At 40.7% G+C, this 25,508-nt stretch overlaps 1 protein-coding gene and 1 pseudogene across 2 annotated transcripts; both read left to right on the forward strand.

Annotated features, from left to right (window-relative positions):
* The first annotated feature begins 1,427 nt into the window (after window positions 1-1,427).
* On the forward strand, window positions 1,428-7,549 carry LOC129048733 (tripartite motif-containing protein 49D). Of its 2 annotated transcripts, XM_054524898.1 has the most exons (6): window positions 1,428-1,906; window positions 2,092-2,187; window positions 3,932-4,162; window positions 4,879-4,901; window positions 5,784-5,881; window positions 6,983-7,549. In XM_054524898.1, exons 1-6 carry the CDS (start codon window positions 1,466-1,468, stop codon window positions 7,480-7,482), a joined length of 1,389 nt encoding a protein of 462 aa, XP_054380873.1. In that variant the 5' UTR covers window positions 1,428-1,465; the 3' UTR covers window positions 7,483-7,549. The 2 variants fall into 2 exon arrangements, with proteins under 2 accessions (XP_054380873.1, XP_054380874.1); XM_054524899.1 differs by lacking the exon at window positions 3,932-4,162.
* An 11,469-nt stretch (window positions 7,550-19,018) lies between these two features.
* LOC100447468 (cell adhesion molecule-related/down-regulated by oncogenes-like) lies at window positions 19,019-23,981 on the forward strand (annotated as a pseudogene).
* The last annotated feature ends 1,527 nt before the right edge of the window (window positions 23,982-25,508 follow it).

Genomic DNA, 25,508 nt, shown 5'->3' on the forward strand with positions numbered 1-25,508 from the left:
GGAGGTCATGGTGGGCAGATCACTTGAGGCCAGGAGTTCAAGTCCAGCCTGGCCAACATGGCAAAACCTCATCTCTACTGGAAAAAAAAAAAAAATGGAAAAATTTGCTAGGTGTAGTGGCATGTTCCTATAATCCCAGGTACTCAGGAGGCTAAGGCAGGAGACTCACTTTGACCCAGGAGGTGGAGTTTGCAGTGAGCCGAGATTGCACCACTGCACTCCAGCCTGGGTGACAGAGTGAGCCTCCATCTCAAAAAGTAAATAAATAAAACCTCCTTACACATTTCTCAGAACATATATCTATCCTCAAGCTACACATGATTCTACACGAGAGGGAATTCATCAGGAAAATTTGTTTGCTTGGTTATGGAGTCTGAGCAGTTCCAAATATAGGCTGTCTGTATGCTGATGGCCTGAGGATACCGGTATCTTGACTGAGCTCAAGGCTGAAAGCCTCAGAACCAGCTTCAGGAGAAAGAAAGAGGAAATTGCCTTTCCTCTGGCCTTTTCCTTTTATCTGAGCTACCAGCTGATTGAATGGTGCCCACTCACATTGAGGGATGATGGTCCCACTCAGCTCAGCAACTCACATGTCTCTCTCCTCTGGAAACACCTTCCCCGACTCACCCAGAAACAATGCTGCACCAGTTCCCTAGGTGTTGGTTAATCCAGTCAGACTGATACCTAAAATTCACCATCACACCATAGAAATATAATTACACTTCTTTAAGTTTAACAAAAGTCCTACTATATGTTAGTTCAGAGTCTGAGTATCCCTAGGAGAAGTTAATTTAATCCACAAGAAAATAAAAAGGCCCAATATCTTTAATGATTTTTTCTCTTCTATTCAACCTAAATTGGTTTAATTGCTGTCTTTTATTTGTTTATTTGGTTGGTTGATTGGTTTTTCTATTTTGTTTTGGTTTCGGTTTTTTATTTTACTTTAATTTTATATGATTCTAAGTCCTGAGATAAATGTGGAGGACGTGCAGGCTTGTTACACAGGTAAACATGTGCCACGGTGGTTTGCTGCCCCACTGCTGTGTCTCTCTCTCAAAATGTATCATAGGACCCTCTAGCCACCTTCTCGTATTTCTTTGGCCAAGGCCGTTTTTCCCACTCTCTCATATTCATTCAGCAGTTATATGAAAGAAGAATAGGAACAACTACAATTTATTCTAGGCCACTTAGAATCAAACCCAATTTCCAGATCCACATTCAGAAAAATGGGAATTTGAATAGATTAGTATTATGTTACAGACAGAAACCAGGAGTAGAAGGGGTTGTGAGTCACCCAGTCAGTAATATCTACTATAAAGCTGGGAGCCTCTCTCTGTGTGAGATTTTTATTTTTGTTATGGAAGAAATAATTTGCTGTGCTTTAATGAACACTGTCAAGAGAAGAAACTATAGCTATCACTTATCTCCACATGTTCAGAAGCTTTTCATCAACCCAGACCCCAAAATGACATGTTGCTCTTTCTTCCTCAGAAACATGAATTCTGGAATCTCGCAAGTCTTCCAGAGGGAACTCACCTGCCCCATCTGCATGAACTACTTCATAGACCCGGTCACCATAGACTGTGGGCACAGCTTTTGCAGGCCCTGTTTCTACCTCAACTGGCAAGACATCCCAATTCTTACTCAGTGCTTTGAATGCATAAAGACAACGCAGCAGAGAAACCTCAAAACTAACATTCAATTGAAGAAGATGGCTTCCCTTGCCAGAAAAGCCAGTCTCTGGCTATTCCTGAGCTCTGAGGAGCAAATGTGTGGCACTCACAGGGAGACAAAGAAGATGTTCTGTGAAGTGGACAGGAGCCTGCTCTGTTTGCTGTGCTCCAGCTCTCAGGAGCACCGGTATCACAGACACTGTCCCGTTGAGTGGGCTGCTGAGGAGCACCGGGTAAGTGATGCCTCTGGAGATCTATTTCTATAAAGGACATATGAAATTCCTGTGGGCCTGTTTTCTTGGAGATTGGGATTTACTAGGGACTTATTTGTCTCTCATTCTGGGCTCCCTCCCTATGAAACAGTCTGCCTGTTACTTTATAATCTTCACTGGTGCTTCAATTTATGGCTCTTTTGCAGGAGAAGCTTTTAACGAAAATGCAGTCTTTATGGGAAAAAGCTTGTGAAAATCAGAGAAATCTAAACGTGGAAACCACCAGAATCAGCCACTGGAAGGTTAGTCCTGTGCAACTCAGTCCTGTACTGAGTTGCTGAGCTCAGTGGGAACTTATGTTGGGCAAATGGGTGACTCTTAAAATAGGAACTTGATATCAAACCGTAATGTTTCTGGGAGCCCATAAAAAAAAAAAATTGAGAAAATGCGGCCTCATTTCTTATGTAGAATAGTGTGACTGTTAGATGGGATTTCTGACAAAACCATTGATGTTACCCAAAGCATGCTGGTTTGTTTTCATACAAACCTGTAGCTATACACCAACAGATACAAGAAACTGAGCCATCTCACAGCGTTCTATATGTGCTTGTTGGATAAATGCTAGGCACAAGATTCGTCTGGCAGTCATGGAAAGCTCAAGTGAACCTTCTGAGCCTGGTTCATTCATTAATCTGAATGCTGGTGGACAAGTAGTATTTGGAATTGCATGGAAAATTTGAGGCAGAAAGAGTGACAGGGGAAATCTAGGGCAAACATGAAATTAAGAATCTCAACTAATTAATATTGAATAATACATAACATATGATAAGAAAAGTGGTGACAAATATGGATTTGTGTCTTGAGGGAGACGTGCAAACATGCCCGAAATACGGGAGCTAGTATCTAAATATAAGGAGAACTCTGAGGACTTCAGAGAAATATTAAAAACGATTTTCTCTTTGTGGATGTATACTCTGAGGGCATGATAGCTAATATTAATGTGTTGAAAAGTATTTCATAAGAACCTAGTCTATGTTGAATATTAAATTAGAAAATTTGCCAGTATAGAAGAAAGAAAGCATCTTTGTCCTCACAAATCGTACAATCCAAATGAGAGAGGCAAAAATGGTCAACATGCAAATATGTGCAATACATGATGTGTTCGAGTGTGGTAGGTTCTTTGTTGGTGAATAATCAAGCAGGGAAGTAGAAAAGGACAATAGAGGCCAGAAACTGAAGATTAGTGTCTGAGTTTCAAACAGGGTGTTCAGAAAAAAGACTCACTGAAAAATTCAAATTGAACAAAGTTTCGAAGAGGAAGGGGAGCACGAAAGTGTGTATGGATGTATATGTGGACCATGAGTGTGTATATATGTATATGTGTGTTTGTGTGTGTGTGTGTGTGTGTGTGTGTAAAATTCTAGTTGGAGAGAATAGCATATGCAGTAATTTTGAGTTTGTGTATATTTGAAGGCCTGGGGAACCACAAAGAAGTCTATGTTTCAGATTGGGATGACTTAGAAAAAGAATGGAAGGAAATGAATTCAGGGAGACAAAGATGGCCAAATCATAAATGCAGCCTTATTAGGATAGGCTTTGCTGGGCAAAATGCATTTAGCTGGACATGTTAGTCTAAGGTCATTTCACGTATAATGAGTTTAAGCAACTTGTTACGTATCTCAGAAATAGAAATAATTATTTCCTTTCTAGTAACTATAGCTCTATACTCCAACTCTTAAGCGTGAACTGTTCTTACTTTTCCATAAATATGGGTTGGAATAGAGAAATTCAAATTGTCGTTGTTTTTTTTTATTTCCAACTATCTTGGAACACACATTATCTTGAATAAATTAAATGTAATTGGTCAGATACATCTATGTTGATCTTTATGCAGAAAGAAAGGAAAAGAAAAAAATTTGTGGATTCTAAGAACTGGCAAGACTGAGGTTTAAACTGTTGGATGTTCAGGAGACAAAAGTAATCAGTGAGACTTAATAGGCGACAAAGAAATACATTTCTCTTTTGACTAACCCATTATCACTGCAGGATTATGTGAATGTAAGGCTAGAAGCTATTAGAGCTGAGTATCAGAAGATGCCTGCATTTCATCATGAAGAAGAAAAACATAATTTGGAGACGCTGAAAAAGAAGGGGAAAGATATTTTTCATCAACTTCATTTAAGTAAAGCCAAAATGGCTCATAGGAGGGAGATTTTAAGAGGAACGTATGAGGAGCTGATGAAAATGTGCCATAAACCGGATGTGGAGCTACTTCAGGTACAAACTCACAATGTGCTTTCAGGTTTTTGACTATTCACATGTATAGGTATTTTCCTCATGGCTGAAATCCATCTCCTTACCTTTATTTCCATGATGTGTTTCCAAAAACACATTCGCATAACTAATGCTACTTTATTGGGAGAGTATAGCCCCGCCAAGGGATTCTACCAGGCCAAAGGTCCCTCCTACTTTATCCGCCAGCCACAAAACTTTGTGGAATGGTCAAGGTAACAGCCCCAATAACTATTCCCCAACTAAGTCAATAATACATTCTGGGTCGTCACACATGTATAAAATAGTGGGTGATTCATTTACATTTAGGTTAATTTGAGGACATGGCAAGATCAGAAGTTTTGGGAATCTAGGCTCACATTAATGTTATTGTGGGAGCCACTCATTTGGGTAATAGGTTCTGGGAAAGATGACTGAGTAGGTTATTCGAGGTAACCATGGAGCATAGACTCTCTGGGCCTCTTCTCCCTTCACTTCTTTAGAGAATGTCTTCAAGACTCAGACCTTCCCAGGATATTAATTAGTGACAATACGACTGACTGGGTTTTTCATTACAGAAGAAATAGAAAATGCTTTGCAGAAGAGAAGATGGTAGGGAAATAATATCTTGAGGAACTGACTCCAAATTTCATGCTGAACTTAATGAAAGATGCATCTTGTGAACTGCACTAAATCTTTCTTTCTTTTTTTTTTTTTTACAGGCTTTTGGAGACATATTATACAGGTGAGTGTGTACCTGTATTTTAGCATATGTTCTTTCACTTTCCACGAATATCAAAGCAGTCTCTACCAAAGTCATGGCATAAATGATTAAGATATTGATACTACTTTTTTTTTTTTTTTTGCATCTAATTTCATTCCCACACCAGAAAAGACAAGACCACTAAGTAATTAAATACATAAATAAATAAATAGTGAAGTAAAATTTAAAAAAAAAAAACATGTTTATTCCTGATTTTGTTTTATTGCTTAAAAGCCTGCATAGGTGAAAGATGAAGTTTTGTTTTGTGGATGGTGAGAAAGTCACCAGAGGAAGCAGGAGAGAAGTGGGGGAAGTATTTTAGCCGTGAAAAAGTTGATGATTTGTTGTTCATACCTATGTACATATCAGTTAACAGTTCTGAAAAATAGATTGAAAAAACTGTGGAGTGTTAGAACTGTATAAGTCTCTAGGGAAGCTTGTTTCTAAAAGGCAGGTCTAGCTGCCTAGAACAAGTTTCACATTCTTTATCTTGAAAAGGAAGCAGCAGATGCAGCAGTCTCCCCAGAACCCCGCTATTTCAGACAAAGATGTCAGGGGAGTCTGCCAAGAAGTGGAACGCAGAATTTCCTTTCTAAATATTCTCAAGGCCATAAGGCTAAGGAACCTTACCCATTTGGGGCAAAAAATATGAAAGATCAGACTGAATTCTGACTCAGACTCTCGCACTATGCTTTAAAATTCAGAAACTGTAAATAGAAATTAATTTCATAAAGGAAGGAATAATTTTTGAATTATCAAATTTGTGGGTTCAAAGGATTCTCACAAAATATCTTTAAAATACAAGTAGTGATTTTTATTTATTTTATGGCTGTAGATGTTGTAACTGCAGGTTTTTCCTTGCAGGAGTGACTCCGTGCTGCTGCACATGCCCCAGCCTCTGAATCTAGAGCTCAGGGCAGGGCCCGTCACTGGACTGAGGGACAGGCTCAACCAATTCCGAGGTAAGTCTCCACCCATAGGCAGCACTCCCACTATCTAAATATTATTATTGTTAGGATCACATAGGTAATATTTCACCCTTATCAAATATTTTACTACTTTATAGACATAAGTGAGCAACATAATCATGCAACCCTTTTGTATCTGTGTCTGTATAGTCAGATTTATAGCATTAAGTTTGAAAGATAGTGAAAAACAAATACATTATGGCCTCCTATGTACTGAGTAATGTAATTGGAAAAAGGAGTAGTGTAGCAAATTTAAAAAACGAGCAAATGGAACAATGCTCAGAATGGAGTTGAGTTATTTAATGTTAAATACAAAATTTTACATTTCTGTAGTGTATTCATTTGAACAGCTAAGAACTGTTCTTTTGGGGAATATAGTTCACTGGAGATTCTTGGGGTTTTTAAATTTTTTAAATGGATATATATTATGTATTTCCAAGAAAATTAGTTAATGGGTAAAAATAAAAAGAAGAAATCATTTTGTGAATGCAAGTAAAATTACAAACTAAAAGAAGTTCAGTTTAATTGCAATATGAAAAGCTACATGTTAAGTCTAAAATCCAGCTTCAGCCCCAAGCTAGCATGGAGGGCCACAGAGAGACTGGTAAAAGATTTTGCAGAAATCTGCTTTACATTATCACTTATGACATGTACTTACGGATTTTTATCCAGTTATCTAGAGCGGTTCTTGAGTAACAGAAAATCTTCACATTCTTTCCAAAATGATAGCACTAGTTTTTAAGAATAAGAAACATTTCTAAATAATGATCTTGATAACAGCACGGCATTTAGGGCATATAATGTGCAAATTTTGCTTTGAAAATTGGATTGAAAGAAGTTGGTCTTACATTTGGCTCTTGGTATGTAAGTTTTCAAAACATTTTTAATATCTGTGGTTAGCGTTTTGTTTTGTAGATAATATTAACCATCTCTATACTTTATTAGAAGTTACAAGCAAAAGTGTCCTTGGGACTTTACATTTCCTGGTAAATTAACTTCTTGATACAACAATTTTTGCTTATTTACACATGCCTATGCATGTTTTCTTTTTTCTATTTATTTATTTATTTATTTATTTATTTATTTATTTTGCAGTGGATATTACTCTGCATCATAATGAAGCCAACAGTCATATCTTCCGATGTGGAGATTTGAGAAGCATTTGTATTGGATGTGACCGTCAAAATGCACCCCATATCACTGCAACACCTCCAAGTTTTCTTGCATGGGGTGCTCAGACTTTCACCTCCGGCAAATATTACTGGGAGGTCCATGTGGGGGACTCTTGGAATTGGGCTTTTGGTGTCTGTAATAAGTATTGGAAAGGGGAGAATCAGAATGGCAATATATATGGAGAGGAGGGACTCTTTAGTCTTGGGTGTGTTAAGAACGGCATTCAGTGCAGTCTCTTTACCACCTCCCCAATGACACTGCAATATGTCCCAAGACCTACCAGCCACGTAGGTTTATTCCTGGATTGTGAAGCTAGAACTGTGAGCTTTGTTGATGTTAATCAAAGCTCCCCTATATACACCATCCCTAATTGCTCCTTCTCACCTCCTCTCAGGCCTATCTTTTGCTGTATTCACCTCTGACCAGAGACAAATCAGAAATGTGTTCATCTGCTGTGGGAACCCCTTTATCCCAGAAAGCCCTCTTCCTTGTGCCTTATCCAACAGGACAGATAGGTTCTGTTTTATGTCTTGAATTGCATTCTAATGTTATTAAAACTCATTTATTGTGTTACTATTAAATGTGGTAAAAACACTAAAAGTATACGTATTGGTTCTTTATTAATTAATTTTTGAAAAGTCATTATTCATGATCATGGCATAAAATATATTCTCTGTTTCTTTTTTCTTTATTTCTGACTGCCACTGAGTGAAATAATAGATGACAGACATGTCTGAATGGAGTTAAAATCAGTGGAAGAGAGTCGGGATCTTTTGCCTCATGCAAAAACTTGGAGTGAAGTCTTAACGATAACTGGGAAATGTTGTTTTTCTTTCTCGTTATCTAACTGTGTTGCACTTATCCATCATGTTTCATCGTACTAATCTATCCTTTGAGTTAATGCCATTTGACCTTCTGGGCTTCACTTTGGAATTCTCACCACATATATAAATAATCCTGCATTATTAGTGCGCTCTTCTACATTGAAATACACAAGGTGATCAGAACAATGCTGGATTAATTGAATTTTGTTTAAAAAAGTAACTAAATATTGACTCCTACCTCAAAAGACACACAGTCATTTCCAAATAGATTCAAGTCCTGAAGGTAAGGGGAACATGATACAATATTCTCATAAGGATTTCTTAACCAGGACAAAAATTAACAACTAAAAAAACTTAGTTGGTTTATATTAATGATGACATCTGTGTTTCAAAAAACATGACACAAGAATTGAAATGCAAACCATTAGTGGAGAAAGATATTCACCCGAACATATATAAAATACAATACAATACACGTGCATGATGAATACTTAAAATGTATTTTAAGTGTTTTTCCAGATTCTTCCAGAGTGGCATAGAATAAACTTGGATGGCAGAGTCAATGATGAGATTAGCTGTGGAAATGGGAAACCGTTTTTTGGAGGACAGTAGTAATGCTGTGAACTTATGAAAACAACCAAGTATTGGGTAGCAACTAAAATGTGTCTCCATAACGTCATTTTACAGATGCGTATCTGAAATCTGAAATTTGGGAGAACATTCTACTAGTGTTCTCTAGTGAGAAAATACAGCTGGAAGGAAGATGGGAGGGAAGATGAAGGAGAGAGAAACAGAATGCATTTGAGAGAAAGTGCTATTTAGACTAAAATAGAATACTGCAGATACCACGACAAAGTGGTTAAAGTGTGTCTTATGGAGCAGAAATGGCAGAAAATACCACAGTAAAGAGATTTACAACTGGACTGTTAGTTCTGGCTTTTATTCTGTCAATGTTGTGGCTTCTAAACACATCAGCGCTCTCCTTTGATCCATGTGCTAATTAACAACCTACACTCTGCCCCCTCTCCCGGATTCTTTCATCCTGTTAAACCCAATCTAATTCTAATCCAGCTGGTCACTGTAACACATGTAATCATCTAAGAATTTTAAAAATATATTTGATGAACTAGTGAATACACCTCATTCTTAACAAAAATACTGTTTGAGGGGGAAGTCGATGGTATTTACAACCATTTAGGTGCATCCACACATGCAGGCATATACATATATGTATATATTTATGTATCTGAGTTAATTGCATTAATCAGAGTGGCTACCTGGATTAGGATTACACTGGGCTTTGCTGATGAAAGAATTCGCAATGTTGTTTGGTTACCCTGTAATACTTATATGAGTATATTAACCCTGTAATTTTACTACTGCAGAAACTCCCTTAGATGTAATCAAGGATGATTGTATAGGGATGTATATTGTTGCACTCTTTACAATCCTGAAAGAGAGAGAAATATATATACTGTAATGTGGAAATTGTTTAGAAAACTAGAATGCATTTTACTAAACCCTGTAAAAACCAACGCCATCTATATGTATTAGTATATCGATACTAACAGATTTTCTTTTATGTCTTACGTGACTATAATTCCTATTTTTCACTAGTATTTTTAGTATGGACAGACAGAGTATTTTATTATGGATGGATATAGAAACAAAAATAATTCACTCTACAGAGAGTATAAAAATTATATATAATTATATATTATATATAAAGTATTTTATATTATAGGTAAATATTTATATATTTATATTTAATATAATATATGTAATATATATTATATAAAATATATATAATACATAATATAAATATATAATATATATTATATAAAATATATAATGTATGTTATATAAAATATATATTATATATTACATATAAATTTTATATAATATATATTATATAATATAAATCATTATATATATATAAAAATATATATATAAAACACTACAGGGACACGATTAGTTTCTGCTGGTGTGGAGACAAGTCATATCATGTCTAGGGGCCATGATGATAGGAGCAGTCAGAGGATTTCTTGCATTGTGATGGGTGCATATAAGTTAAATGAGCCACTTACCAGTAGAATTGATAGCAGGTTAACGGCTAGGGTTACTTCGTATGAAATTGTTTGGGCTGCAGCTTGTAATGCACCAATTAGTGCATAATTTAAATTTAATTGCTCTTCCTGGTCATAGAGTAGACGTCTAGGCTTGATATGGTTAGTAAAAATAGGAGGCCCATATTAAAATTAATTAGAGGAGCTGGTATAGGGATGGGGGTTCACAATAGGAGAGCGAAAGAAAGGGCCAGGGTTGGAGCAATAATATAAAGGTTAATAGTAGATGTTGAGGGCCATAGGGGTTCTTTGCTGAAAAGTGTTATTGTGTCAGCGAATGGTTGAAGCATTCCCTAAGGACTTACAATGTTAGGCCCTTTGCATAGTTGTATGTAGCCTGAGTCTTCGTTAAATGGGTGATTTAAAATCAATACTGATTTATATTAATGATAATTATTATTAAATAGTTATATTAATGATAACAATAAAATTATTAATATTAATTATTAATAATGGCGGATATTAACAATTGGTAATGATCTTATTAATTAGGAAACAATAATATTAGGTACCAATAATTAATATTAATATTAATAATATGAAAAATTTATTAGCAATTATTTCTCAATATTGATATTGGCAATTAATATTAATGTTAATAATAAATAAGTAATAATTAATAATAATATTACTCCTAATACCGCAGTGCGTGCACACCCACCTATGACATTGTTCCTAATGTCCAGGGAGGGAGAGAGCATGGTATTACTTTCAATATTGCAGTAGGTGTACACCCACCCGGTGATATTGATCCGAATATCCAGGGGGTGGAGTATGACGTTACTCCCAATATAGCAGTGGGTGTACACCCACCCGGTGATATTGCTCCTACTATTCACGGAAGAAGAGAATGATATTACTCCCAGTATCGCAGGGAGTGTACGCCCGTTCTGTGATATTGTTCCTAATATCCGGAGGGGGAGAGGGCGATATTACTCCCAATATGGCAGGCTGTGCACACCCACCCTGAGATATTGTTGCTAATAATATCCAGGAAGGGAGAGGATGATATGATTCCCCATACAGCAGCAGCTGAACACCCACTCTGGGATATTATTCCTAACATCCATGGAGGGGAGAGGCTGATATTACTCCCAATATCGCAGGGGGTGCACATCCATTCTGTGATACTGTTTTTAATATTCAAAGGCGGAGAAGTTGATTTTACTCCCAATATCACAGAAAGTGTACAAACCCGTGTGATATTATTCCTACTTCCAGAAGAAGAGAAGATGATATCACCCCCCATATTGCAGGAGGCGTACACCCACTCTGTGATATTTTTCCTAATATGCAGGGCGGGAGAGGACAATATTATTGTTAATAGTGCAGGATGTGTACAGCCCCCCTGTGATATTGTCCTTAATATTCCAAGGCGAAGAGGATATTACTGCCAATATCGCAGAAAGTGTACACCACCCCAGTGATATGGTTCCCATGATCCAGGAGAGAAGAGGACGATATCACTTTCAGTACCACATGGGGTGGACACGCCCCCAGTGACACTCTTTTGAATTTCAACGTGGGAGAGGATGGTATTTCTCCCAATATCACAGTGGGTATAAACACTTCTTTGATATTGTTCCTAATATTCAGGAGTGGAGAGGATGTTATCACTCCCTATATTGCAGAGGGTGTACACCAATCTGTGATATTGTTCATAATTTCTTGGGGGGGATGATATTACTCACAATATCGTAAACACGCTGTGTGTCCACCGTGGGTCATGATATCCAGGGAGGGAGAGGAGGGTGATATTACTCCCCATTTCACGGGGGGTGTCCACCCCTCCTGTCATACTGTTTCTTATATGCAAGGGGGGAGAGGATGATATTACTACCAATATCAAAGACCTGTACAGCCCCCCTTGTGATATTGTTGCTAATATCCACGTTGGGAGAGGATGACATTACTCCCAATATCACAGAGGGTGTAGACACCGCCTGTGATATTATTCCTACTATCCAGAATAAGAGAGAATGATATTACTCCCAATAGTGCCGGGGTGTACACCCCCCTTGTGATATTGTTCCTAATATCCACGGAGGGAGAGCATGATATTAATAACTCCCAATATCGCTATGGGTGTACACCCACCCTGTGATATTGCTCCTAATATCCAGGGAGTAGAGTATGACATTACTCCCAATGTAACAGTGGGTGTACATCCACCCAGGGATATTGCTCCTAATATTCATGGAAGGAGAAAAATGATATTACTCCCAATATCACAGGGAGTGTGCGACCCTTCTGTGATATTGTTCCTAATATCCGGAGGGCGAGAGGATGATATTACTGTCAATATCGCAGGCTGTGTACACCCATCCTGTGATATTGTCCCTAATATCCAGGAAAAGGGAGGATAGGACTCCCCATATAGCAGGAGGTGTAAACGCACCCTGAGATATTGTTCCTAATATCCATGGGGGGAAAGAGCCCGATATTACTCCCAAAATCTCAGGGGCTGTACATCCCCCCTGTGGTATTTCTCTTAATATTCAAAGGCGGAGGGGATGATATTACTCTCAATCTCGAAGAAAGTGTACACTCCCGAGTCATATTGTTCCTAATATCCAGAAGGGGAGAAGATGATATTACTACTCATATCGCAGAAGGTGTACACCCGCTCTGTGATATTCTTCCTCATATGCAGGTTGGGGAGAGGATAATGTTGCCAATATCGCAGAGAGTGTACACCCGCCCTGTGACATTGCCCTTAATATTCAAAGGCGGAGAGGATGACATTACTCCCAATATTGCAGAAAGCGTACACCTCCCATTGATATTGGTCCCACGATCCAGGAGAAAAGAAGATGATATTACTTTCAATATCACAGTGTGTGTACACGCCCCCAGTGATATTGTTCCTAATTTCAACGTGGGAGAGGATGATACTACACACAATGCCGCTGGGGGTAGAAACACTCCTGTGATATTGTTGTTAATATCCGGGGGAAGAGGATGCCATTACTGCAAATAGTGCAGAGGATGTACACCCGTCTATGACATAGTTGGTAATCTCCAGAGGCGGAGAAGATATTACTCACAATAACGTAAACACGCTGTGTGTCCACCGTGGATCCTAATATCCTGGGGGGGAGAGGCGGGGTGATATCACTCCACTACTAGGATTTTACCTCTACTGCCACTCTTGGTTAACACCCTGGGACATTACTTTCCATATTCTAGGAGGATGGCAATAGCAAAATCACAGGGGGTGTATACCCTGCTATATTATTTGTAATATTGTAGGGGAATGTTCATCCTGATGTCACAGGACTGTACACACTGTGATATTATTCACAATACCATAGCGGGACATTAATAATACTGTCACAGTGTGTTTACACCTTGTGGTATTATTCGTAATATCCTAAGGGGAGATTACTTTTATTGTCTCACGGGGTGTGTTCCCTTTGATATTATTTGTAATGTCCTAGAGGGATGTTACTCCTTGTGTCACAGGGTTTGCCCACCTTATCAAATTACTCGTATTATCCTTATAAGATGTTACTCCCTATATCACAGGGGGTGTACACTCTGTGATATGATCGTAATATTCTAGGGAAATATTACTTTTAATGTTGCAGAGGGTGTACACCTTGTGAAACTATAGTACACCATGTGAAATTATAGTACACCTTGTGAAGTTATAGTTTTGTGGGATGTTACTCCTAATGTCACACGAGGTGTACGCACAGTGTAATATTCTATGGAAATGTTACTCGTAAATCACAGGTCCTGTACACCCTTTAATATTCTTCGTAATATTCTAGGAAAACGTTCCTATGAATGTCACAGGGCATATACACCCTGTCATAAAATTTGTAATATCCTAGCGGGAGTTCACTACTAATTTCAAAATGCATGTACACCCTTTGATACTATTCGTATTATCCGAAAGAGATATTACTACTGATGTCCCAAAGCATGTACATTCTCTGATATTATTCGTTATATCCTTGGGGGATGTTACTTCTAATGTCACAAGGGGTGTACTCCCTGTGTTATTTTTCATAATATCCTAGGGGAATTTTACTTTTAATGACACAGGGTGTGTACACATTGTGATATTATTCGTAGTATTCTGGAAAGATATTGCTCCTCAGGTCACAGGGGATGTACACCCGGTGATATTATTCGTACTATCCTAGGGGACGTTACTCCAAATGTCACAGAAGGTGTAAACACTGTGATATTACTGGAAATGTGTCAGGGAAATGTACTTGTAATGTCAAAGGGCATGTGCATCATGTGTGCACAGCCCCTGTGATGTTCTTTGTGATATTCTCGAGGGATGTTAATCCTAATGTTACATATGCTGTTAACTATGTGTGAACACCTTTGTGATATTATTCCTAACATACTAGAAAGATGTAACTCCTAACATCACACGGGGTATACGCCATGTGTGTACACATTGTGTGATATTATTCATAATATCTTAGGGAGATGCTCATAATTTTAAAATTATTTACGTAATATTTTAGCGGGATGGTACTCCTAAAGTCACAGGAGGTGTAAACCCTGCGATATTATTCAGAATATTCCAGGGGGATGTTACTCCTAATGTCACAGGTGTGTATACCCTGTGATATTATTCACACTTTACTAGTGTGATATTACTACTAACGTCACAATGTGTGTACACCTTCTGATATTATACGTAATATCCTGGGAGGATGTTACTCCTAACGTCACAAGGGTGTACACCCTGTCTTATTATTAGTAATATTCCTGGGGAATTTTAATTTTAAAATCACATGGGGTGTCAACCCTGTGATCTCATTCGTGATATCCAAGGAAGATGTTACTCCTAATGTCACATGGGATCTACACCCTGGGATATTGTTTGTAATATCCTAAAGGGATGTCATCTTAATGTCATAGGGTGTGTACACCTATTGATACTATTTGTAATATCCTAAGGAGATATTACTTTAAAAATCACAGTGGGTGTACATCATGTGTGTACACCCTGTGATATGATTCACAATATCCCAGGGAGGTATAACTTTTAATACCACAGCAGGTGTTCTCTATGTGTGTACACCCTGTGATACTATTCATAATACTTTAGGAAAAATGACTCTTAATATCACAGTGGGTGTACACACTGTCATATTATTCGTCATATCCTAGAAGTATATTACTCCTATTGGCACAGGGGTTTAACATCCTGTGACATTATTCGTAGTAATCCAGGGGGATGATACTCCTAAAGTCGCAGGGTGTGTACACCCTGTGATATTATTCCTAATATTCTAGGGGGATGTTAATCCTAACGTCGCAAATGTGTACACTCTGTGATATTATTCACAACATACTAGCTGGATATTGTTACTAATGTCACAATGTGTGCAAACCTTGTGATATTATTTGTAATATCCTAAGGGGATGTTACTCCTATTGTCACAGGGGGTGCGCTTTCTGTGCTGTGATTCGTAGTATCCCAGGGGGGTGTTACTCCTACCATACAAATTGTGTACACTTTGTGATATTATTCGTAATATCCTAGAGTGATGTTACTCCTCATGTCAAGGGGGTGTACACCCTGTGATGTTATTCTTCACATTCTAGGAAGAGGTTGACTCCTAATATCACAGAGGGTGTACAATCTGTGAAGTTATTCATAATAGTTTCAGGGGATGTTACTCGTAATGTCACACGTGGTGTAGAAAGAGTGATATTAGTTGTAAGGTTTTTTGGATGTGTTACTCCTAATATCACAGGGGCTGTACACCCTGTCATATTATTCGTGATATCCTAAAGAAATGTTACCACTAATGTCACAGGCGGTGTATACCGTGTGGTATTATTCACAGTATTGTAGGGTGATGTTAATCCTAATGTCACAGAAGGTGTTCACACTCTGATAATATTCGTAATATCCTAAAGGGATGTTACTACTGATGTCACAATGCGTGTACACAATCTGATATTATTTCTTATATCCTCGGGCGATGTTACTTCTTATGTCACGGGGGGCGTACTCCCTGTGATATTATTCATAACATCCTAGGTGGATGTTACTTCTAATGTCACAGGGGGTGTACCTTTTGCGATATTATTCGTAATATTTTAGAAAGATGTTACTCCTGATGTCACAGAGGGTGTACACCCTGTGAAGTTACTCCTAATAGTTTTGGGGGCTGTTACTCCTAATGTCACCCGTGGTGTACACACAGTGATATTATTGGTAATATTTTATGGAAATGTTACTCCTAATATCACAGGGGCTGTACATCTTGTAATATTATTCATAATATCCTAAAGAAATGTTACCTCTAATGTCACAGGGAATGTACACTGTGTGATATTGTTCCTAATATTGTAGGGGGATGTTCCTCCTCATATCACAGTGGGTGTTCACAATGTGATAATTTTCATAGTATCTTAAATGGATGTTACTGCTAATGTCACAATACATGTACATCCTCTGTATTTGTTCCTTATATCCTTGGGGGAGGTTACTCCTACTGTCACACGGGGTAAACGTCCTGTGATATTATTCATAATATCCTAGGTGGATGTTACTCCTAATGTCACAGGGGCTGTACATTTTGTGATATTATTTGCATTATCCAAGAAAGATGTTACTCCTCAGGTCACAGGGGATGTACACCCTGTGATATTATTCATATTATCCAGGGGACGTTACTCCAAATGTCACAGAAGGTGTACACTCTCTGACATTACTCGTAATGTGTCAGGGAAATGTACTCCTAACGTCACAGGGCAGGTACATTATGTGTGCACACCCCCTGTGATATTATTTGTAATAATTTCGAGGTATGTTAATCCTGATATTACATATGCCTTTATCCATGTGTGAACAACTTTGTGGTATTATTCCTAACATACTAGAGGGATGTAACTCCTAACGCCACATGGTGTATAAGCCATGTGTGTACACATACTGTGATACTATTGATAATATCTTAGGGAGATGCTACTCCTAATTTTACAAGGTATGTACATTATGTGTGTACACTCCCTCTGATATTATTTGTAATATTCTAGGGGAATGTTGCTGCTAATGTCACAGGGGGAGTACACCATGTGTATCACATGTATATCACATTTTACAATTTTGTCAATCAATTCACTATTCTTGTTGCCCAAAAGGGTAGAGATAATCACAGATCACAGATCTGTCTAGCATTAGCTAAGGACGTTTTATTACAGAGACGGATGCATGTGTGTGCCTGAGCATATGTGTGTGTGTGTAATTCAATCCTAAATCGAAGGTTTAAACGTTGTGTGGGTGGAAGATAATTCATTCTGACTCCTGGCTTCAGAGTCCCATGTTTGTTGGGAGAAAAGAGAGTCAAGCTGGGAAGAATAGTAGTCCTGTGCCCTCCAGAACTGCAGCATGCTTGGGAATTGTGAGGCTTCCTGCTTTCCAGGAGATTTTGGAACTAGGAGGATGTCACCAGTGACTAGCACAGTACCACCTTCCTTACATCTGCCTGTCATCCTTCCTCAGGGCATCCAAATGTGGCCCTCTCCTTAACTCCTTCCTCTGCTTCTCTTCTCACAACGCTGGGATCTGAGCACTCTCTTTACCTGTGCACAGTATCTACTTAGGGAAGCCCCAGCACCTGCTGCAGTCAGGGCTGCAGCCCTGAGCTGAGCCTAGTAGACATTGTGTGAACTAAAGATAGAGTAAGAAATGTAAATTAGTCCACCCACTATGGAGAACAGTCTGTAGATTTCTCAAAGAACTTAACACGGAGCTACCTTTTGATACAATTATCTCATTCCTGAGTACATACTCAAAAGAAAATACATCGTTCTACCAAAAAGACACATACTCTCCTATGTTCATGGCTGCACTATTCAAAATAGCAAAGGCATAATCAACCCAGGAGTCCATCAATGGTAGACTGTATAAATAAAATATGGTACATATACACCATTCAATACTATACAGCCATAAAAAGAATGAAATCACGTCCTTTACAACAATGTGGGTGGAGCCGGAGGCCTTAATCCTAAGCAAATTCTTGCAGGATAGAAAGCCAAATGCTATATGTTCTCACTTACATGGGGGAGCTAAATATTGAACACACGTAGACATCAATATGGGAAAAACAGACTCTGTGGACTACTTGAGGGTGGCGGGAGAGGGATGGGTTAAAAAAATGCCGACCGGGGGCGGTCTCTAAAGCCTGCCTTGCCTGTCTCTCTCTGGGATCCATCCTCCTCCTGCTCCTCTCCTGCTCCTGTTGGGCTTTGTGACCACCTGCTTACCTGTAGGTAGGCCTCCATTTAGAGTAGCATTGCCACAGGGATGGGTCCTGTCCCTCCGCACCCCACCCCCAACCCAGTTACCCTCCCCTGAGCCCTGGTTCCCGGTTGAGGCCACACAGCGCAAGAAGACCTGGGACCTCGCGGCCCGCTCGCCCTACCCAGAGCCTCTGCCCTGGCGTGCGAGGCACCACACCCTCCTCTGCCCTGTGCCGGGCCTGAAGGGGCCCCTTCAGATCACAGCCGCCACCGCAGCGGCTGCCTCACGCCGGAGGGCATGACTACAGGGGTGGCTTTCCCAGCTGGCTGCCACACAATAGCTCTAGATGCTTAGCCCGCCCCGTGGAGAGACCTAAAATCAAGGCATGACTTAACAGCTTATTTTGTAAGAGAAAAGCTCAACCCAAAGGCAGATTGTTAGTTTGGACTTTATTGCAAGCAGAACTGCTATGATGTGCTTTTAGCACTAGAGTGAGTTCCAGGCTAAGAACAGAAAGTGGCTTCTCTGCTTTCCCTCCCAAGCACAAGTGTATTCACCTTGCAGACTTGAATCACTGAAGATGTAAGCCAGCTGTTACTCTCATTTTGGGAGACACCCTGTGGACTGCATGAAGACTGTCCCTGATCAAAGTCGTTAGTAAGCAGGAAGGAGTCAAGGTTAAAGAATGTGTTTGCTTACCCTGGACTACAGTATTTTGGAAAATGAACCAAGGCTTGGGTTTTGCTCTGGAAGCCTGTCCTGCCTGCTTCTGTAATCTGGCGCTCTGCATTCAGATCTTGGCCCTTTATGGACACCACCGTCTGTTACTCTTACGATTCTCTGCTCTGTTGGGAGTTCAGACGTGGCACCTTATTTCACTTCTGAGCTACCCTCTGCTGTCCAGAAACTTAGCGGACCTGTAGAATTATATTGTTCTGCTAAACCTGCCACCACTCACATCTCAAGGTCGCATAATGGAAAAAATAGAATAGAAACATGGAATATATTAAGATTCACCAGGGGACTTTGACAATTTTTTTCTCTTAACTCCTCCCTTTTGGGTTACTACCAATGCATTTTCAACAATAGGTCAATGTTGTTGTAAGTGGCCCTGTAACAGTATCCACAGCAGTTCTTGGTGATTTTGATTCATCCACAAAGCATTTTATTACAGCAAAATAATAAAGGTGCCGGCTTCATTGGCTGCAGGGTACCAGAGAGTAACCCCAAAGCTGAGGTGTGCGCTAAAATCCAGGGGAAGTGGCTGAAGCCTTCCATGAAGGATTACTTAATCCCTCCACAAGAACATCTTTAGATTTTGAATGTATCCTTAGAGGACAAGGGATCACACAAATGTGCAGCTTACAATCCGGCCACACATGAATTAAAAGTTGAACCCATTGGCCAAAAGCTCGTTGTGAGTCACCTTTCTTCAGATGATTTTGGCATTCTTCCCCTGCTCGTTCACAGCTATTAGCTGTTCATTCACATAGCCCTGTACCTTTGGAGTGTATGTATAGTGGGGTCCTGGCTCCTCAAGTGTGTTGGCTAAAGAACAGGCAGGATATTGCCCCGGGAAGCAACTGCAGAAGGTTGTATTCTCATCTTGCCATAGATAGCATTGACCCAGTGGACTCTGGAAACGATTCCTGCATGGTGGGAAACAACTCTGGAGATGTAAAATATGTGGCATACGTGATTAATGTACTTGAACAGGCTCCTACTCTAAGGGACTACAGGATCAGATAGTGTCTCTATTTTCCACAGTACACTTTATCTCTGATGTTTGCAGGAACCCAGCTGCCAACCATAACTGGTTTCATAATGCACAGCCTAGTCATCCTTCCTCAAGACATCGAACTGCAGGAAACTAACGGAAATTCAGTGGGGTATAATATTATGCAAGATACTAGGCTACATCAGTGTTTAGCAGATAATGAGGCTGGATGTATGCAGTCTACTGGAAGACTTGAAAGAGAAAAAGGCCATGGATTCAAGCAAGTTATAATTATGGCACCAGCAAGCATAAAAGTGGTAGATGGAGACTTTGTTTACTCTGTCCTGCAATGCTACCAGGCTGCTGGGTCCGGTCATTTGTTGGTATGACATCCACGGATTGATAACCAGCCATCTGTCTTAAGTCCTTAGATCTAAATCCCAAAAGTCACACTTCTCAAGACCTGGACTCTTGGACCTAGAGCCTGTCTATTTCATCATGTCCCAAGCTGGCTTGAGCTCTCTCCATACTCAGGCTGTGATGCAGGAGCATGTGGAGAAATACATCTGTGAAGCTACAAATGAACATGGTACCAGCCAGGCAGAACCACCTCTCATGGTTGTTCCTTTTGAAACAAACAAAAGCAGAAACAGTCGCACTTTTTGATGTTACTCAGAATAATGAAAAAAATAAGAGGTGGTTCAGAAAGTGGATTCTTCAGCTCATTTCCAGAGAAAGTACATCCCAGTGCAGTGGAATCACCATCAGAGAAAAATGCTGGTGGCATCTCTGTTCCTGAGGTCCCCATCAAATTGAAACCCTACAGACCCCCATAGCAGATACATACAACCTGGTGTGGAGGGCAGGCAAGGAAAGTGGACTGCCCATCAATGCCTACTTTGTGAAGTATCAAAATCTGGAGTATGAAGTTGGTGTGGTGGGAAGTTGGCACAGGGTTTGAATCCCAGGAGGTGAAAGGGAGCTTCATTTAGCTGAAATGGAGCCATCTAGTCCTTATGAACTCTCGATGGTAGCAAGAAGTGCTGCAAGTGAAAACCCACCTGCCATGCTTACCTTCTGAACCAGCAAAGAAAAAACAGCATCATCCAAAAACACCCAGGCATCCTCTCAACCCACAGGCACCCCGAGTATTGAGTTGTTTCAGAAGCTTCAAACAACAATTTGGGAGTGGTGCTTACAGATTCGTCTAGGCACAGTGGCTCTCCAGAGGCAGCAGATCACCTGAGTATCTCCACTGCATCAGAGAGGTTGGTCTATATCACTTGAATTCCTTGGGCAAATGGGAATTCTTCAATCGCTGCCTTCAAGGTCAAATATAAATGGATGAGGAGCGGTGACTGGCTGGTGGCAGCTGAAGATGTCCTTCCTTCCAAAATTTCTGTGGAAGTTTGTAGTATAGAACCAGGTTCAACATACAAATTTAGGGTCATTGCTACCAACCATTATGAAGAGAGTTTTCAGAGTTCAGCGTCTCATCCGTATCAGGTGACTGGGTTCCGCAAACTTTTTTCCAACTGTCCAATAATGGACCTCACATTGTATACACAGAGGCCGTCAGCGTTACTCAGATTGTGCTAAAGTGGACATACATTCCGTGAAATAACAATAACACTTCCATTCTTTTATATCTATTACCGACCCACAGATAACGACAATGACAATGTTTATAAGAGGGATGTTACAGAAGGTTCAAAGGAGTGGCACATGATTGGCCATCTGCTGTCAGAAACTTCCTATGGCATTAGAATGCAGTGCTTCAGTGAAGGAGAAGAAAGTGAGTTTAGCAGTGTGATGATCTGCGAGACTAAAGTCAAATGTGTTCCAGGAGCTTCTGAGTATCCGAAAGGCTTGAGTACCCCTCTGAATTCCTCAGGACGTGAAGGAAATGTGAGGCCAGCAACCAGCCCTGACAGAAGCAGTGACCTGTTATATCTGATCCTTGGCTGGGTGCTGGGTGTCTTGGGCCTCATTCTTATGGTTTTCATTGAAATATGCCTGTGGAAGAATCGCCAGAAGAATATCATACAGAAATATGACCCTCCAGGATACCTCTATCAAGGATCAGATATTAATGGGCAGATGATGTAATACACCACTCTCTCAGGAGCAAATGAGATAAATGGAAGTGTTCATGGAGGCTTACTGAGCCATGGCGGTCTCAGCAGTGGCTGTTCCCACCTTCACCATAAGGTTCTCAATGGAGTCAGTGTAATTGTGAATGGGAGCTTAAATGGAGGACTTTCCTCTGGGCACACCAACTCTCTTACAGCAATGGGACTGGAGCTGGAGGTTGTAATCCTAAGCAAATTAACGCAGGATCAGAAAATTAAATGCTGTTATGTTCTCACTTATTATTGGGAGCTAAGCATTGAACACACAGAGACAACAGTATGGGCAAAATAGACTCTGTGGTCTACTTGTGAGTGGAGGGAGAGGGATGGGTTTAAAAAACTACTTATTGGAGGCGGCCTCTACAGCCGGCCTCGCTTGTCTCTCACAGGATCCCTCCTCTTGCTCCTGGCATGCTCCGGGCAGCCCTGAACCCGCCCGGTTACATGTCCACTCCCCTCCGCCTGGAGGAGCGCTGCCGCGGGGGCGCGCCCCAGGTCCCCTACCCTGAGCCCTGATGCCGGGCTCCAGAGTCAAGGTGCCAGAAGAACCAGGACCCAGCGGCCGCCTGACCTACCCAGCGCCTGCGTCCTGGCCTGCAAGACACCGCGTCCTCCTCTGCCCTGCGTGGTGCGTGGAGGGGCCCCTTGGGATCGCAGCCGCTGCCACCATAGCCGCCCCCATAGTAGCCGCCGTGGCGTCGGAGGGAAGGACCTGAGGGTGGCTTTCCCAGCCGGCTGCCCCACAGGAACTCTGGATGCTTAGCCTGCCCGGCCGAGAGATCTAAAATCAAGGCATGACTTAACAGCTTATCTTGTAGGAGAACAGCTCAACCCAAAGGCAGATTGCTAGTCTGGACTTTATTACAAGCAGGCCTGCGGTGATGTTTACAGCACTGAAGTGAACTCCGTTGTAAGTACAGAAAGTGGCTTCTCTGCTTTCCCCCCGAAGCACAATCGTATACACCTTGCAGACTTGAATCACTGAGGATGTAAGCCAACTGTTACTCTGAGTTTTGGAGACTCCCTGTGGACAGCATGAAGACTGATCAAAGTCTTTAGTAAGCAGGAAGGAGTCAAGGTTAAGGAATGCGTCTGATTACCCTGAATTGTAGTACCTTGGAAAGGGAACCAAGGCCCGGGTTTTGCTCTGGAAGCCTGCCTTGCCTGCTTCTGTAATCTGGCGCTCTGCAAGTGAATCTTGGACCCATATGGACACTGCGGTATGTTGCCGTCGTGATTCTCTGCTCTTCCATGAGTTCAGACTTGGCACCTTATTTTACTTCTGAGCCGCTCTCTACCGTCCAGAAACGTGGTGGACCTGTAGAACTACATTGTTCTGCCAAACCTGTGACCACTCATAGCTCATGGTTGCATAATGGAAAAGAGTAGAATAGAAACATGGAACATATAAAGATTCATCAGGGGACTTTGACAAATCTTTCTCTTAACTCCTCTCTTTTGGGTTTCTACCAATCCCTTGCCAACAATAGCGTTGGTATTATTTTGAGTGGCCCCCTAACAGTATCCGTGGCAGTTTTTGGTGGTTTTGGTTCATCCACAAAGTGTGTTATTACAGAGGAGGAAAAAAGTGCTGTCAGGATAATAGGAACGATGTCAGCTGTGATCCTACAGAAAATCCAGAAGAGTTCAGCAGAGGAGACAGCTGTGTCTATTCAGAAACAGACAGCAACAATTTACGTTGGAATCCTCTTATTTTGCCACCTATCTCAGAGGACGGTGCTGAAAAGACAACATGGCCTCCACCTGGTGTTCCTTTGGGCCCCTCAGTGGTCCTCCAGCAGCCCCAGGAAACCAGAGGATGTGCAAACAACCAGTCATCTTCTGACTTCAAGCCTGTAACCAACTGCACAAAACAGGCCTGGGAGTGAACTGTGTGAAGGATCTTAATTCAAATCAGAGAAAATCATTCCTTATTTTTTTTGCAGTATAATGTCATGTGAATGTGTCTTAAAATTGTGTGCCCTTTTGTATTATATATGCCTTAGAAGTTTTCTTACCCATTGCTTCCCTGCTCTCAGTAAGAAACAACCTTGTTTTGCATAGCTTTCCATCACCTGGAGGGCAGAGGGATCATTCCATATTTTCTAACAACTGTAGTGGCAGTAAGAACTCCTCATGCAAACGATTCCATCTCTTGGCTGCTTCGGCTCAGAGGAAATGCAGGGGCCAATTGAAGGTTGCCACCAGTCAGGTTTTCAGATGGAAAACTGTCTTTTAATAGTGTATTATCAAACTTTCTGAGAACACTTTGAAGTCAACCACGGTTTTGACCCAGTGTTTGTAATAGCAGACCTGGCTGATGAATTTTGAAAGAGCGCCTTCCACTAAAGTGGTAATGTGACCAGACAACATTCTCCCTATCTGCACGCGGGCACAAGTGATGTTCAGTCTTCTAGTCACCAGTCATAAGCAGTGTCGTGGACATGGTAGAGTGTAAGATGTAGTTGAATGATTGCAGTATGCGGAAAAGGAACCAAGGCCAGAGAGACAAATAATGCTTTACTGTCCCTCTGCTTTAAAATTATCTTGATTCATCAAATGGCCGGTATGGGGCACTTTTTGACTGTTTCTAAGAGTAGGAACAAAATCAGACTTTAAGTCGTGGCTTGCAAAGAAAGATACACATTTTCAGCAGAAAAAATGGGATGGCTGCGGGGAGCCTGTCTTGGAGGGAGCTCTTCCGTCTGCTCCATTAGCCTAGGAGCATGCTCGTGGTGTCAACACTGCCAGAAACTAGTCATTCTCTCACTTCCAACAGGGGCAACAGCCTGAAGGTGTGAGTGTCAGAAAATACTTATTTTGGAAGAAAAGGTGTTTGTTGTTGTTGTTGTTGTTGTTTATTTTATGAAGTTTCCTGACTTTTTTTTCCAGAATGTCTTCCTTTTAAACAGGCACCAAAAGCATTGGTCAGCAGAGCTCCTGACCACTGCTGCCTCTGTGTGACAAGGACATTGGAGCTGTCTTTGGAAGGATCTTCTCCACGTTAATAAACGATCATGATATTTTTTAAAACCTACCTATTGGGTACTATGCTGACTACCAAGCTGACAGGATCCGTATGCCAATGACAAGGGTAATGGAAACATAACAATTCTATAGTCATTTATATTTTAATGGCATTATAGTCTTTTAACCATCCTCATCTTGTATATAATCTCATTGTATATTAGAATACAGCTATTAGAGCAATAAGGAAGAATGGATAAATACAGTCAGCTTTTTGTTTTTGTTTTGTTTAGTTTTGTTTTTGAGACAGGCACTCACTGTGTCGCCCAGGTTGGAGTGCAGTGGTAAGATCCCGCCTCACTGCAGGGTCGACCTCCCCAGATCAAGCAGTCCTGCAACCTCAGCCTCCCAAATAGCTGGATACAGGCTGAACTGTCATGCCTGAGTAA

Source organism: Pongo abelii, chromosome 9 (assembly GCF_028885655.2).
Source record: "Pongo abelii isolate AG06213 chromosome 9, NHGRI_mPonAbe1-v2.0_pri, whole genome shotgun sequence".
In the NCBI taxonomy this organism is placed as follows: domain Eukaryota; kingdom Metazoa; phylum Chordata; class Mammalia; order Primates; family Hominidae; genus Pongo; species Pongo abelii.